The sequence below is a fragment of the Sarcophilus harrisii genome, chromosome 5, assembly GCF_902635505.1.
Source record: "Sarcophilus harrisii chromosome 5, mSarHar1.11, whole genome shotgun sequence".
Taxonomy (NCBI): Eukaryota; Metazoa; Chordata; class Mammalia; order Dasyuromorphia; family Dasyuridae; genus Sarcophilus; species Sarcophilus harrisii.
Window position 1 is genome coordinate 147,492,776 of NC_045430.1, and position 15,451 is coordinate 147,508,226.

General features: G+C 31.9%; 1 protein-coding gene across 4 annotated transcripts in view; it reads right to left on the reverse strand.

The window, feature by feature from the left end:
• RELN (reelin) overlaps positions 1 to 15,451 on the reverse strand; it is a 515,944-nt gene that overhangs the window by 216,623 nt on the left and 283,870 nt on the right. For all 4 annotated transcript variants that reach the window (XM_031938705.1, XM_031938703.1, XM_031938706.1 and 1 more), the window contains exon 11: positions 6,025 to 6,170. In XM_031938705.1, the coding sequence (XP_031794565.1) occupies positions 6,025 to 6,170 (146 nt within the window). The remainder of the gene's footprint in view (positions 1 to 6,024; positions 6,171 to 15,451) is intronic.

Genomic DNA, 15,451 nt, shown 5'->3' on the forward strand with positions numbered 1-15,451 from the left:
GAAAATAAAAAGCTATTATTTAAAATAAATAAATAATGAAGTATTCACTGCAAATCAGAGATCTTAAAACTTCATCGTGGAATAGACAGAATCATATATTCTAAAGGAATAAATAGAGCTACTTAGTCTGCTCTTTAAAAAAAAAACTTGCTCAATGTGAAATCTCACACATCCAATTAAAAACAATATTGCTAATTTAATGCATGTGTGTCTTAGAAAAGACACAATGGAGGACATTTAGGACACAGTATTGCATATCTTGTTTTTCAATTTTTTCCCCATTTAATTCAAAAATTATGAAGGAAATTTTATTTAAATTACCAAGTTGTTTAAAATGCTACAATATATGACACACATATATGTCATAAATACGCATAGTATTTCATTATTAGATAATGTAAGGATACTAATACCATCTGCCATGTTAACATTTATAGAAAAACAACCATATGAGATGCTACAAAAGAACAATATATGCAATGAGCTATGTTTATAAAGAAGATGTTAAATAGAAATATCAAGCAGTATAGAGAGGATAAGAAAGATTAAGAGGCAATAAATAACATCCATTAATCTTGATCCTAGTTAATAAGGATTTATAGGTACTTGTGTACAATCTCTCCAATTTGTTAATCAAAATTATTGAATAGAAACATAATGAACTCAGTTACACAACCTATTTTGCATGTTATGGCTTCACAATAATGATTTTATAGTTCTTGGATTTACAAACTATAGAGAAAAGTTTTAAAATGTAGACACAAAGACTGACAAAGTTCAAATACTGAAATATAACTAATAGTCAAATATGATTGCTATGAGTTATATTTTGTAAAATTCTGCTATGCTTAACTGTTGAAAGTTTGTATTTCAACAAATAATCTGGGTCACAGTTTCATCAGTGCTTTCAAAGCACATTTCCCCAATTTTCATTTATTGTCATTCAGTTATTTCAGTTGTGTTCAACTCTTCATGACCCTATCTGGGGTTTTTCTGGCAAAGATATTAGATTGGTTTGCAATTTCCTTTTCTAGCTCATTTTACAGGTGAGGTGACTGAGGCAAATATGGTTGTCACTTGCTCAGGATCACAGTTAATAAGTATCTGAAGCCAGATTTGAACTCAGGAAGATGGCTCTTCCTGACTCCAGGTCTATCATTTTATACACTGTGGCACCACCTAGCTTTCATAGTCCAACAAAAATACTGTATTTTATTAAAGAGGAGAAAATATTTGCACCAGGGCATTCAGGCTCTCATTTTCCCCAAGGTTAATGAGATTTTTTTAGAACTTTGAAAAAAGTTCCTTAAAAGGCCTGCTTACTACAGATTAATAATCTTACTTATTTTACAGATCAATAATTATGGAAACTAAGGCTAAGGAAGGTTAACTAAATTTGCCCAAGTTTATATAAAAACGAAACAAACAACAGAATAAAGATCCAAACCTAGCCAGTCTGATTTCAAACCCAGTCTCTTTCCATTTTGCCAATATGGCAAGAAAGGAATGCTTTTTTTTTTCTTATTGTGAATGTTATCATTCCAAGTTCAAAGATCATGTTAACTAAGATTTTGAAAGAAGTAAGTTTGATTAAAATAATGTAACTAATAAATGTCTCAGAGGAGACACAAATCTAGGGGTTTTAGAATCCCTAGCTTCCCTCAAATATGAGATCAAACATGATTTTTTATGTATGAATGACCCTTCCATGATAGCTCCAACAACTCCCTTTTCCCACAATGATCTTGTATTTACGTACAAGCATGCATGTCCAGGTAGATGTACATATATACACACATTTGTATATATGTTTACATTCAGGAACACATTGTAAGGGGACATGTTGTTTCCCTGACAGAATATAAGCCCCCAGTGCCTGGCTCTTAGTAGATGCTTTAGCAACCCTTGACTTGACTTGATGGCAGGGTTATTTCATTTCCTGTCTTTCTAATGCTGCCTATGAGAATAACAGTAATATTCTCAAGGCTTAAATCATTCTTTTAGGATCTTAAAAGTGGTTCTCATTTTTTATCAATAATGAAAAGAAACAGGAAAGTGTTCTTTTGTGGGATGCAGTGTTTTATATTTTAAAGCTTGGATGTCCTTCTTAGGGGGTCTCATTCAAGCCAAATACATATGAAAGTAGAGAAACAAGTAATAGTTGAAAAATATGTGCTATATTATAAAACAAAGGAGTGTTCAACTCAAATAGGGACTATCTAATGTAATTTAGCATATCAAATCCTCTCTACCCTTTTAATTCTCCAATGGATAGAAAAAACCGATCTAAAAAATCAAAGGAGTTCATATTATTTTCTTATCATTTAAATGTATGTGTGTGTGTGCATGTATACACACATGCATTAAAGTAATAAAAATAAGACAAAGATTATGAGATGAGGGAAACATATCTAGGTGCTAGTTATAGTTATATCTATATAGATACAATATTGATATATAGATATATAAATAGATTTAGTACTTTATTTTTTAAAAGGTATTTCAATTAAAAGATTATGAGATAAAGAAAAATATATCTAGGTGCTATTTTCCCTCATCTCATAATTTTTAAATGAAATTCCTCTTAAAAATAGAGTACTAAATCTAAAAAGTAAATAACTCAAAACCAGATCAAATAGCTTGAATTATAAATAAGATCAAGTCTTACACTTAGGCTGAAAAACAAGTAAAGAAAAAAGCCATAGAACAGCAATTTGCTTTCCCTCCCTAAGATACAGTCTCAGATGGGTGAAATAAAACTGTTAATTAGAAGATGGTTATATTTGTTGAAGCTGGAGATCAGTAACATACACATAAATTATCATCATATCTATTAAAATGTCCTTGAAATTGAGACAACAAATATAAAAAAATTGAAAAAAATTAAAAAGTAATTGTACTTTAAAAATATACACAATGAGGTTTGATGTGGGGCATCTCTAGATCAGTGATTCTCAACTTTTGTTCTCAGTATCTTCCTACTATTAAAATGATTGAGGATCAGTCCAAAGAGCTTTTATTTGTGTAGGTCATATTTATTGATATTTACCATATTAGAAACAAAAACTAATTTTAAAATGTAGACCCTCTGAAAAGATTTCAGAGACCCTCAGGATTCTCTAGACCACACTCAGAGAACCATTGTTTTAGAAGAACCGATACTTTCATCTCACACTTGATTTGAATTCATGTCTTCCTGACATGGAACTCCATTGTACCATCTAACTGCTCATACATTCCCCTTCCCTTCAATAACTTCTAGGAATAGAAAAGTAAACATGAAGTTAGTTATAAAAGCACCAAATCTCCCTTTGGTAACTCGTATATTCAAAAAGCATTTCAGATGGCATTTCAGCTGGATCAGTTTTACTGATGAGTTTATAATGAGAGATTGTCTGTGTGGGTGGTGGTAGTTGGGGAATGGAATGAGACAAATTTTCAATAAACTTGTGCAGGAAAACTAAGAATGCAGCAGGATGCTCACGAGCAGAATTCCTAATCCCTTCCTCTCTGTCAATACACATAATAAAATGCTTTACATTAATCTAGCAGTGGGATGCTTTCAGAACTGAGAGAAAATTGATTTCAGCAGCATCCCCTTCTCTCTTTCCTTCTTTACTCTAAATAATAAGGGGAGGAATGAAAAAAATGTTAAATTATCATGGCCCATATTATTATCATCATTATAAACCATTATTACACTGAGAAGTAGCATAAATGATGAGTGATAGAAAGAGTTCTGGGTTTAAAGTAAGACCTAGTTCTTAAGTGCTGCTAAGACACTTCAAATTCTACCTCAGACGCTTACTAGCATTTTGACTCTCTCTGAACTTGATTTTCTCAAAAAAGACCTCGAAAGTCTTTTGCCTCAAACTATGATTTTATAATCCTATGGTCCTAGCTGAGTCATTGAGCTGTTCCCTTAGAAAATATAAAAAATACTCAAAAGTTTGCCAGGAAAATTCTTTATAGGTGGTTAGATGGTGTAATGGACAGAAAGCTTAATTTTGAGTGAGGACCTGAGTTAAAATCTTAATTTAAGCATTTAGAGTGAGGGGACCATGAGCAAGTCAAATGATCTCTCTTATTCTCATTTATAAAGGGGAATACCTCATAGGGTTATTGTAAGGATAACGCACCCTGCCAAATTAAAGTGCACTTAAATACTAGCCATTAGTTTTAAACCTTAAAACACTACATAAACATATATTTCTTTTCTAAAAATGCCAGAAGAGGGGCAAAAGTCTATATTCATGCTTAATACATTCTCAGAATGCTGATCCTTCAAGCACAAGGGCAGGGAAGATAAAAAGAGTGCTCTACATCTACTGAGATTTAATTGGATGAAAAGTCTAGGTTTTGTGCATTCATGGTTCACCTTCTTATTAGATAAAACATAATGTCAATTTAGCAGATACCAGCAGATTAGTCCAGTACCAGGACCAATGGAAAGAAGTTACAAAAAGCCTCCCTCATTTCAGTTTGATGCATAGAAGGACTTCCTAACAATTAGAACTGGCTGAAATGTAACCCTTTGAAGAATCTAGTACCTTGTTTTGGTTCTAGAGGTCTGCAGGCAAAGGGAGGATGATCACTTATCCAGGATGTGGGAGAAGAGACATGTTTTATATAGGATTGGGACTAGGTGATCTTTGAAGTTACTTCAAAGTAATGATGAGATTCTATAATTTTATAATGATGTTAATTTCTGAATTGTTAGTCCCTTATTTTGAACCTTACCCAGTCTATTTTTATGACTAAATATTAATATTAAAGTATTTTAAAAATGTTTTAAAATATATAATTCTATTACCATATTAATTTCCGTATTACTCTGAGTCATAGAGAACAATTATCATTCCATCAAGCATTCTTAAAAGAAAAACTACTGATTTATTGGGCTGAATTGACTACTGGTCTAATCTAGCATTTCTTACATTCTTACGACTTCAATGACATTAGCAAAATGTTTTTTGTTTGTTTTTTGGTGGGGACACATACCTCCTTCACATAGTCTATTGTGAAAAAGAGAATTATACCAAGCACATTGAGTTTTATTGAGAAAAAAGGGATAACTATTAAAGTTCATTGTGAATAGGATTTTTGGTATGAAATCACATAACATTAATTTTAAATTTCTATTCAAATACTAAACAACATAATCTGTGTAAAAAATATCCCAGTACCTGATTACATGTTTGTTGAAAAAGTAAAGTTATTAAGAAACAAATGCCAACTTTTATCTTATTATCACATTAATACTGGCCTTGCTAATAATTCTGCCAATCCGGACTTCCACAAATGCTAAAGTTAAAGAAACTATTTAAGTATTTTATTCACCAGAACAAGAGACACATGTCCGGTCAATGATAAAGAAAATTATATTTCTGTTCCTTTCTCCTTAATTCTCATTTAAATTCTAATCTCTAAGTTTTCTCTAATCTACAAGGTTTTCAAAGAAAATCATTTATGGACTGACATTTGTAACAAGCCAAAGTCATATACAACAGAACCAGACTAAAACATCTAGAGATTTTATTGTATATAGAGATTCTATATAGAATATATTCAGATATATTCTATATACAGATTCAAGAGACTCTCTTCATTCCTTTGAATCAGCATACATTCGAGCACATGGATAAAAGAATTTTACTAAAATAGAGAAACAAATTATTTTGTTCCAAATAAAAGTTGATTTTGTTGAAATACAGTTTCAATGTACCAAAAATATGTTATTTCTATTTACACAGTAGTTAGAATATTTTAAAGAAAACTTACAATTTTGTTTTTCTGGCACATATGGAGCTATAATAGAAAGATTACAAATGGTATGAACTACCTACCTTTGAAAACTAAAATGATCACTCTATTACTGTTAAGGTTCTTTTCATGGGCTTTTAAAAAGTGCACTGCATTGAAATCATATCCATTAGATTGTAATTCTTAGATAAATTTTTTTTGTTTTCTTGACAAATGTTACATAAAATATATCAACACGGGCCACCAAAGACAATTACTCACCCTGTAGGCAGCTCCTCAAACTCTTCTGACCATTGCTCCTGGATATCCTCTGTAGAAAGATCTATATCCCGGGTAGTGGCAAAATTGAACTCACTTCCTTCGGTTCCATGAAAATAAATGGTGTTTCCATCTGATTGGCAGCTATGCTATATATATATATATTTTTTTTTTTTTTAAAAAAAAGCAAAAAAAGTTGCTTTCAGGTGAGTTTTATAGCTGTAAAGTTAATTCTAATTCATAATGGGATTGAAATCTTAAGTGGTTAATTACACATGAGTTAATCACACACATATGAGACCAACAACTAAAAAACCTATTCATATTATTTAATTAATTTAATTAATTATTATATTTTTAAAAGTCTGTCTTTAATTGTTGCTAAAATATCTGTGCTTCCCTTGTTTCATCTTAGTATAAGCTAGGCTTATTATTAATTAGTTTCCTATAGATAAGAGGTCAAAAGATCATTTGTGCTTTAACTTCCTCAATAAAGTGTTCTGAATGGAATTGAATTTTGTTAATTGGAATGATTTTCTAGTCTTATCGCAATCCTTGTTGGTGGGCATGAAGTATAAAAATGAATTTTTAGATAGTTTCAGCTTTATAGTTATGGGCTAAATCACATTGACCTTTTCAATATTCTATACTTTGCTGGTTTGCCATTCAAGTCCTTCACAATGATTCTGTAAATAGGATATGAGTAGAATGGCTAGCTAATCAAAACATGGAACACAGAAAAGGTCAAGGTAATCCCAAATATGTCTCTATCTTTTTATTCTGGCGTCTTGACAGAGGTGCTTGAAGGAACTAAAAATCTCAAAAGGTTGATTTTCATCTGAGGTCAAAAGACATAACATCTTTCCCTTCATCATTCCTCAACTGAATATGAGATATGGAAAGACCAAAAAAAAATAATTTCTCAGGGTAACTTTTCCACATATGGTCCAGATCTTTGATTTCATGGAATAGAGAACCTTCAGGGACTCTTATCAGTATTCTATAATTTGCAGCCAGTTTTCTCGGGGAACAGGGAGGTTGTGATTGGTCCAAGACATATATCCAGATGGTCTCAGAGGCACAACTCCAATTCAGGATTTTCTACCTTAGGTCAGTTCTAAACCTTCTCCTCTATGATCACATCTTTTATCTACTAATGGATGAAATCTCTCTAACTTCTTGACTGAATAAAGAAACATTTCCCTTTGGCCTTTAAACAATGAGTTATATTAATAATATCTTTGTGATGGATTGCACAGAGACAGGTATAGATCAGTGAAAGTTCTTGAGCAATTGCTCTACAATCCAAGGTGGTTATTGTAGTTCAATTGTGCCTGACTCTTCCTGATTCCATTTTGGGATTTTGTTGGAAGAGATACTAGAGAACTTTGCCATTTCCTTCTCTGGCTCATTTCAGAGATAAGGAAACTAGAAAATAGGGTTAAGTGACTTATGTATATGTCTACATATAAGGAATCAAACATCTTTTTAAAAACAACTACTGAAAAGAAATGAAAATACCTATATAGAACTGAGTCTCAGCAAGAGATTGATTTTGAGAAGAAGATATTAAATATAAGAGATTTCCAAAGCAGAGATGGGAGAAGGAAAAACAAGGACCAGGAACTGAACTGTGGAGTATATTAAGATTTGGGTATGTGCATATTTATTATATTTTAAAATACACAAAATACACAGTTCTTAGAAAAGAAGACATCACATACTGTTCTATAGAAATTTAGTTATGAAATTAGTGGATGCTAAAAAGATTCTTTTAGTACATAAAATGATCTCCAGAATTTTGGAAGATGACTAATTTTTTAATGTCACTGTCTGGAAAACTACTTCTTTCTTTATATTAAGAGTAATAATTGGATGCCTACTGTGTGAATGATGAGATATAATGAAGCTTCCAAATTCAGTTCAATTAATTTATTTACCACCCAGAGACTAGAAAAGGTTCTGGGGATAAAAAGAAAATTCAAAATAGACCGTTTCCTCAAGAAATTTATATTCAATTTTCTAATCATCTAAAGCCTGTGTAGTATGAAATCTAACTTGAGAGTTGTAGAAGAAGGTCATTTGGTTAATTTCAATTTTACAGCATTGTACCATTGAGCAGTGAGGTAGTCTTATGACATGGCTACCATGTTGTCACCATTGAGAATTCTCCAGAAATACAGCAAGAGACAATTACCTGATAATCTTGTTCATATTATGTGCATTTGTCCACTCCTAACTTAATAAGTTCCTAATATTCAGTTCAAAAACTAAGGCTTCCAGCATCCATAAAAACAAATAGAAAAATATAGAAATATTGACAAAGTTGTGCATCATCCAAAGACAAATATTATACACCAGAAAGATAAAGAGATCTTTAGTTATAAACTTGTAAAATGCTATGAATACACTTAATCTTAGATAAAGGTCAGAGCAATTATCATGAGATGCTGGAATTCTGATCAGCCACAGGCTATATTTACCCTAGAAATAATAAGAAATCTGCCACCAATGCATCTTAATGGTTGAATGATTAAAGAAAGTACCACATGACACACTAAATCATTGTCAGAGAAAATGGGCCATGTATAATATGAACATGTTTGAAAAGAAAAGATCACTTTTGCTTTTCTAAAGATATGTATTTGGCTGGAAAAAATGAATGAAATATATGATATAAAGATCTTATAACTAAGCATTAATTCAAATACTCTAATTTTATTACATTTAAAATATTTACTCAACTTCATATGTATATTTTATTATAGCGTTTTCCAATAGTTTTATTCTATTATAGGAAAAATTAGGTCATCATCCTGTTATTCAAGTTCACATTATTTCTTATTTTCAGTCTATCAATTAGAATGGGAAATTCATTTTACAGTAAACTTGAGCAATAATAAATAATGCAAAATAGTCTCATACTATTCATGTCTCATAAAAACAGACACTGACAAAAAATGCAGCATCATAGCAACATTAGGGAGTAAAGATTTTTGGTAGGACTTTGCAATAATTTGTGTATTGCAAATCTTTAGTATACATTTGGAAGTTAAATGTGTCTTTGTGTCTATATATCTGATAAAAACAAACTATTAAATATATTTTATAAACATGTATTCCATAATATACATATATAAAATAAAAATATATATTATGTTAATATTGTTCAGTCATTTTTAAGTCATATCTAACTTTATGTGGGGACCCTCTTTGTGTGATCCTTGTTGGGGTGTTCTTGGCAAGATACTAGAGTGACTTGCAATTCCTTTTCCAGGTCTTTTTATAGATGAAGACACTGAGGCAAATAGGATTCAGTAACTTATCCAGGGTCACTAACTAGTAAGTGCCTGAGGTCTAATTTGAATTCAGGAAGAGGCAGCTTCCCAACTCCAGGCTTGGGGTTCTAATCACTATAGCCACCAAGCAACTGCACTAGACATCATAGAGACATAGCAATGGTATTTAAAGTGTTAACATATTTCTAATCTGTCCCATTTTATTTGAAATAGTAAACAAAAAGAAAGCAGTCAGAATAAGTAAATTCTGAACTTTGATGTAGACTTAAAAAGAGTTATATAGCAAAGGAAGTGAAGTTAGCTTTGTTTAACCTATATGAAATTCAGTAAGACATAGGGGTTCTAATTGCTTTTATTTTTGTATAAAGTCACAATCACAATTAGTAGATTTCCATTGGTTGTGTGATCCTTGACAAGCCATATCACCTTTTGGTTCCCAAGGCCACTAAGACCATAAATTTCAGAGAAAATGCTGTCCTCTATTGGTAGAAGAAATTCCTTATCAGGAATTCTCTCTACCCAGCAAAACATGTGTTTACAAGAAAATTTTAAAAAAATCTAATTACAATAATGACAGTATCATTTATAAATTATTTAAAAAATAAGGTACTTATACCTTATCTTCACAATTAACCCTTTGAAGGGGATAACAATTTTCCCCTTAAATTTTAATTTAAAAAATTTTGAGGTAGCCATTTTTCTGATAAATGTAGATCAGAAGATTCAGAAAAGTTAATTGATATGATTCAGTAATGTAGCTAGTAAATTGTTACAGCATATTATTAAATTCAGTACTGACTCCACTGTATCTGTGTCTTAAATATTTGCTAGATATTGAAAATTGAAGTCAATATTTTTGATGGAAAACATGGAACTAGAAGCCATCTACTCTACAACTTTTATCATTTTTTTTTCAAATTTGCAAGTTTATTTTATCATTTTTCTACTATACCATAGGTAGTATCATATAAAATCCAGAATGAGTTTCTATAAGATAATTTAGCCCCACACTCCTATCCTATAATACATTTTCCTTCATTTTTTTTTTTAATTTTGAGTGCAAAACAAGGCCTATTTTCGTAAGTAGTGTACTATAATAGAAAAGAGGCCAGACTTCAGAGGCAAGAAGGCTTGGATTCAATCTGCACTTTCCTCATTGATCAAAATAAGTTTTCTTCATAACTGATTCCAATCAAAAGAATATATTTTCAAACCATTTTGTTATTACTTAACATTAAAAATGACATCACACTAGATTTGGAATCAGAGGGCCTCAGTTTGAACCATAGTGTTGCCATTGCGTTAGTGTGTGACCTTAAGCAAGTTCCTTTAAATATACATTTTTTAGGCAGTAGGCCCTGAATAAGGGGGATAGTTGTTCTTTTCTTTTTTTTTTTTAAATAACTTTTTATTGACAGAACCCATGCCAGGGTAATTTTTTACAACATTATCTCTTGCACTCACTTCTGTTCCGATTTTCCCCCTCTCTCCCTCCATCCCCTCCCCCAGATGGCAAGCAGTCCTCTACAGTTAAATAGGTTACAGTATATCCTAGATACAATATATGTGTGCAGAACCGAACAGTTCTCTTGTTGCTCAGGGAGAATTGGATTCAGAAGGTATAAATAACCCAGGAAGAGAAACAAAAATGCAAGCAGTTTACATTCATTTCCCAGTGTTCTTTCTTTCTTTTTTTTTTTTTTTTAAATTTTCAAAATGCTTTTATTAATGGCAATCCTGTAAAGTAGCTAATCTGCTTTTATCATTCCCAATTTGTAGATAAGGAAACTAAGGCTCTGAGAGGTGAAATAAATTATCCATCATGATACAGCTAGAAAATTTGTGAGGTAGGATTCAAACCCAGGATCCTGAATATATCATATATCACACCCAGTGTTCTTTCTTTGGGTGTAGCTGCTTCTGTTCATCCTTGATCAATTGAAACTGAGTTAGATCTTCTCTTTGTCGAAGAAATCCACTTCCATCAGAATACATCCTCATACAGTATCGTTGTTGAGGTATATAATGATCTCCTGGTTCTGCTCATTTCACTTAGCATAGTTGTTCTTGATTAGGGAAGTTGACTAGAAAGTCAGGTTAATGAAGCCAAATTTCCTTATCTGGACAAGTAACTTTGTCCCCTTTATGTCCCAATATGAAATGCTCTGTCTTCCCTTTCACAAAATCTAAAATCCAAGGGAAACTTGCCTCCTTGAAACTCCATTTTCCAACTCATTGATTTTTCACTGGCTGTCTCCTATGTAAAGATTCTCTCCTCCCTCATTTCTACCTTTTGGATTCCTTCAAGTCTCAGTTAAAATCCTACATTCTGAGAGAAGCTCCCTTAATTCTTATTCCTTCTTTCTTGTTTGTCTACCATTTATACTGTATATAGTTCACTGGCAGAGAGTTTTTAGTTATCTCTTCCTTTAATTTGTGAGCTGCATTAGAGCAGGGACTGGTTTTTATCCCTTTGTATCCTCAGAACTTAGCACAATGCCTGGGACACAATGGGAATTTAATCATTGTTTGCTTATTTAACATGAGCAAAGATTTTAATTTTAATTCTAGACATCCATTTTGTATTTGGCTAGATGAGGTAGGAAGAAAAGAAGAAAAGAGGAGAGAAGGATAGAGGGAACAAGAGAAGGAGAGGGAGAGAAAAAAGGAGAGGGAGAAAGAGAGGCAGGAGATAGGGAGGGAGAAGAAAGGAAAGGGGAGGAAGAGAAACAACTATAATCACAAGCGTTAATGGGGGTGATTCAATAGTATTATTTTCATATATGAGGATACACACATGTAGGGTAAGTTGAACTGATCTTCCCCTACTCTATGTTAGTATTCATAAAAAAAATCTATGATGTGTCTTTCCATACTCTGTGTACTTTGATGACAGAAGGATGAACCGTATAATACAAAAGACAAACAAAAATTAAGTGGTATAAGCAAGATATGAGATGTTTTCATATAAGTTCATGTTTTTGAGAGCAAGGTTCAAAAGTCACTTCTTATGTTACTTAAAACACAAAGAGCCAAGTGAAGGGAAGAAATAGAAAAGTATACAGAATAAAAGGTGAAATACAATTAAACAAATTCCAAGAAACAATTAAAAGAAGTGGCAGAACTCTGCCCATAAAATAATAGAAGAAATGAAGAGGATAGTGGAAAGAACAATAGTTGGAGAGTCAGAGGACCTCAGTTTGAACACAGATTTAATGGTAATATATGACCCTGTGAAAGTCCTGTAATAGCAATCAGTCTCAGTTTTCTCATCTGTAAAATGAGAATATTAAAACGTGCATCATAGAGTGTTATAAGAAAAACCAACCTGTAAACCTTAGAGTGTCATAGCAATATGAATTTATTGCCTTGACTATCTTCCTAGTTTGAACTGGATTGTACAATGAAAGGAAAGCAATTATTTCCAAAGAATGAAGGAGTAATTTTGTAATGTACTAATAAGAAGAACATGGGAAAAGTCCTTGGAGAATATATATGGATCCATTATTAATTTCTGACTTGCTCTCTGAGAGAGATAGTTAGGGTTTGTTTGTATTGGGAATTAACCATAGCAACTGACATTTAGAAGTTGCTTTAAAATTTGGGGGATATTTTATATAGATTATTTCCTTTACTTATAATAACCTTGTTAGTAGAAGTATAAGTATGAATATTCTCACTTCAATGAGGAGGGAAGAATATTCTAGTAAGTATCAAAGATCAAATTCTCACTGAATCTAAATCCAATACCTTACACTAGAAATTCTCAACCATTTTGGATTTAAGATCCCTTTACATTCTTAAAAATTATTGACCACTGCTACTGGCTAAGAAGTAGAAAGATGGATAAGTAAAACAGAGCAAAGTAAAGGGTTATAATGTATGTATTTGACAAATGTAAAGATTTAAGCTTTTGGTTAAAAAAAGTAAGCTTATTTGGGAAAATTTTTGGGAAAATTGGAATGTAGTCTGGAAGAAATTGGGTATAATCAATATTTTACACCATTTACTAAGATCAAATGGATATATGATCTAGATATAAAGGGAGATATGGTAAATAAATAAGAACATGGAACCTGTTATCTATTAGACTTAGAGTTAGGAGAAGAATTTATGTATAATAAGAAAGAACATTGCCAAGCATAAAATGGACAATTTTGATTGCATTCAAGTTTTTCCACAGATAAGATCAATGTAGCCAAGATTAGAAGGAAAGCAGAAAATTAGGGGAAAATTTATTGAGAGTTTTTCAAATAAAGGTCTTATATCTTAAATATAGAGAGAACTTTCTCAAATATGAGTCATTCCCTATTTGATAAATGGCCAAAATGGACCCTCTTGTTGATCTTTGCTTCTGAGGTATCCTCCAAAATGGGATGCTAAACCTTTCAAGATTTCCTGATCATTCTGGGGTGAAATAGGCTCTCTGGATTAAATCCTTTTAAAATTTAGAACTGCATTACTAAAAGCATCAATATAACACATTGATAAATTGTGAGGTACTGCTTATATGTACTTTCACTCGGTGCAGTAAGTATCCTATTAGCTCATGTGAATAATAGAATTAAAACAAGAAATGGGCAAATATTAATCAATAGAACAGATAGACAAACTATATTTTTTGAATTATGTTCCTTTTTGATTAGATTTTTCAAAATTTAATCATTAAGCTTAATATTTCTGATTATGGGATAAAAAAGAATCCCAGAACCCCAAAATTTCAAGTATAAGATGAGGTCATAGAAAACTAGTAACTTATCTTTTCAGATAAGTTACTCCAGATAATCAGATCTGGATTAATTAAGTAAAATGTCAATTCAAGTCCACAGGATGATGCAGCAGTCCATAAACCTAATATAATCTTAAACTGCATTAAAAGAAGTATAGAGTTCAAAAGGAGGGAAATGATAGGCCTACTAGACTGTTCTGCTCAGAAAGCATTGAGTTCTTGATGCCACATTTTAGGAAGAATATTGACAAGAATATGAAGAATATGACAAGCTGGAAAATGTCCACAGAAGTGGAAACTGGTAAAGAGTCTAAATATGCCATATGAGAGAATTAACTGAAGGAAATAGAATATATATATCTTGAAGTAGGCTTTGGATGTTGGGGGCAGAGGGAGGAGGAAACATGATGGCTAACATTATGTATTTTGAATGCTATTATACATTAATTTGATCTATTTGGCCCAAATGAGGAACTAGGAGCCGTGGGTAGAAATGTTCAAGAAGCAGATTTATAGAGGAAAAAGACCATGATACTTCCTAACTAAATAGATCATCAGCAGGTCATCAGCAATATTATCGCCTATGAAACTGCTCAAATTTAAGATTCACTTGATTTGACTCTTATGACAGAGAAATATTCATGTGTGATTTTTACTTGTCTACTTAACTTTCTGTTTCCAAAGAATTAATTTTCTTCAGCTTTTGGCTGTTCCATCTGAGCTAAGGCAGGTATGGACAACTTCCTCTACATTCTGCCTCCCTCTTCTAATAAATATTCCTGCATGTTTGTCTCAGAATAATGATTAAGTTCCTAGCTTAGGAACATTGTTCAGCTCTATTCTGTCATGTTGTTTTCCTTCATCCTTCAAGACTCAGCTCAAATGTCATTTTCTGGAGAGTCTTTTGCTATTGTACTAGCTGCCAGTATATTTTATATCTAAGATTACCTTCTACTTATTCTATATATATATATTCTGAACATACCCATTTCTATATGGGATATTTAAATTAGAATGTAAGTTCCTTAATAGCAAGAAATATTTTTTGTTTTCTCTTTTTATATCTGGTGCCTGGCGTACAATAAGTACTTGATAAATGTTTTGCTATAAATTATGACAAAAAACCTTTATAAATATATAATATTTATATGAATGTACATGTATATGTAATGTAGAATTTATATATAACTTCAGGGCGTTTAAAGCCCTTTAAATACATTAACCTATTTGATCCTCCCAGGAACCTTGAAGTAGGTAGTATTATCCATATTTTACAAATAAGGAAACTGAGGATGGAAAATGCTGTAACTTGCCAAGGTTACATGCCTAGTGTCTTAAAGCAAAATTTGAATTTGTCTTCCTGATGAAACTCAGTGCTCTATCCACTATACTACCTAAATAC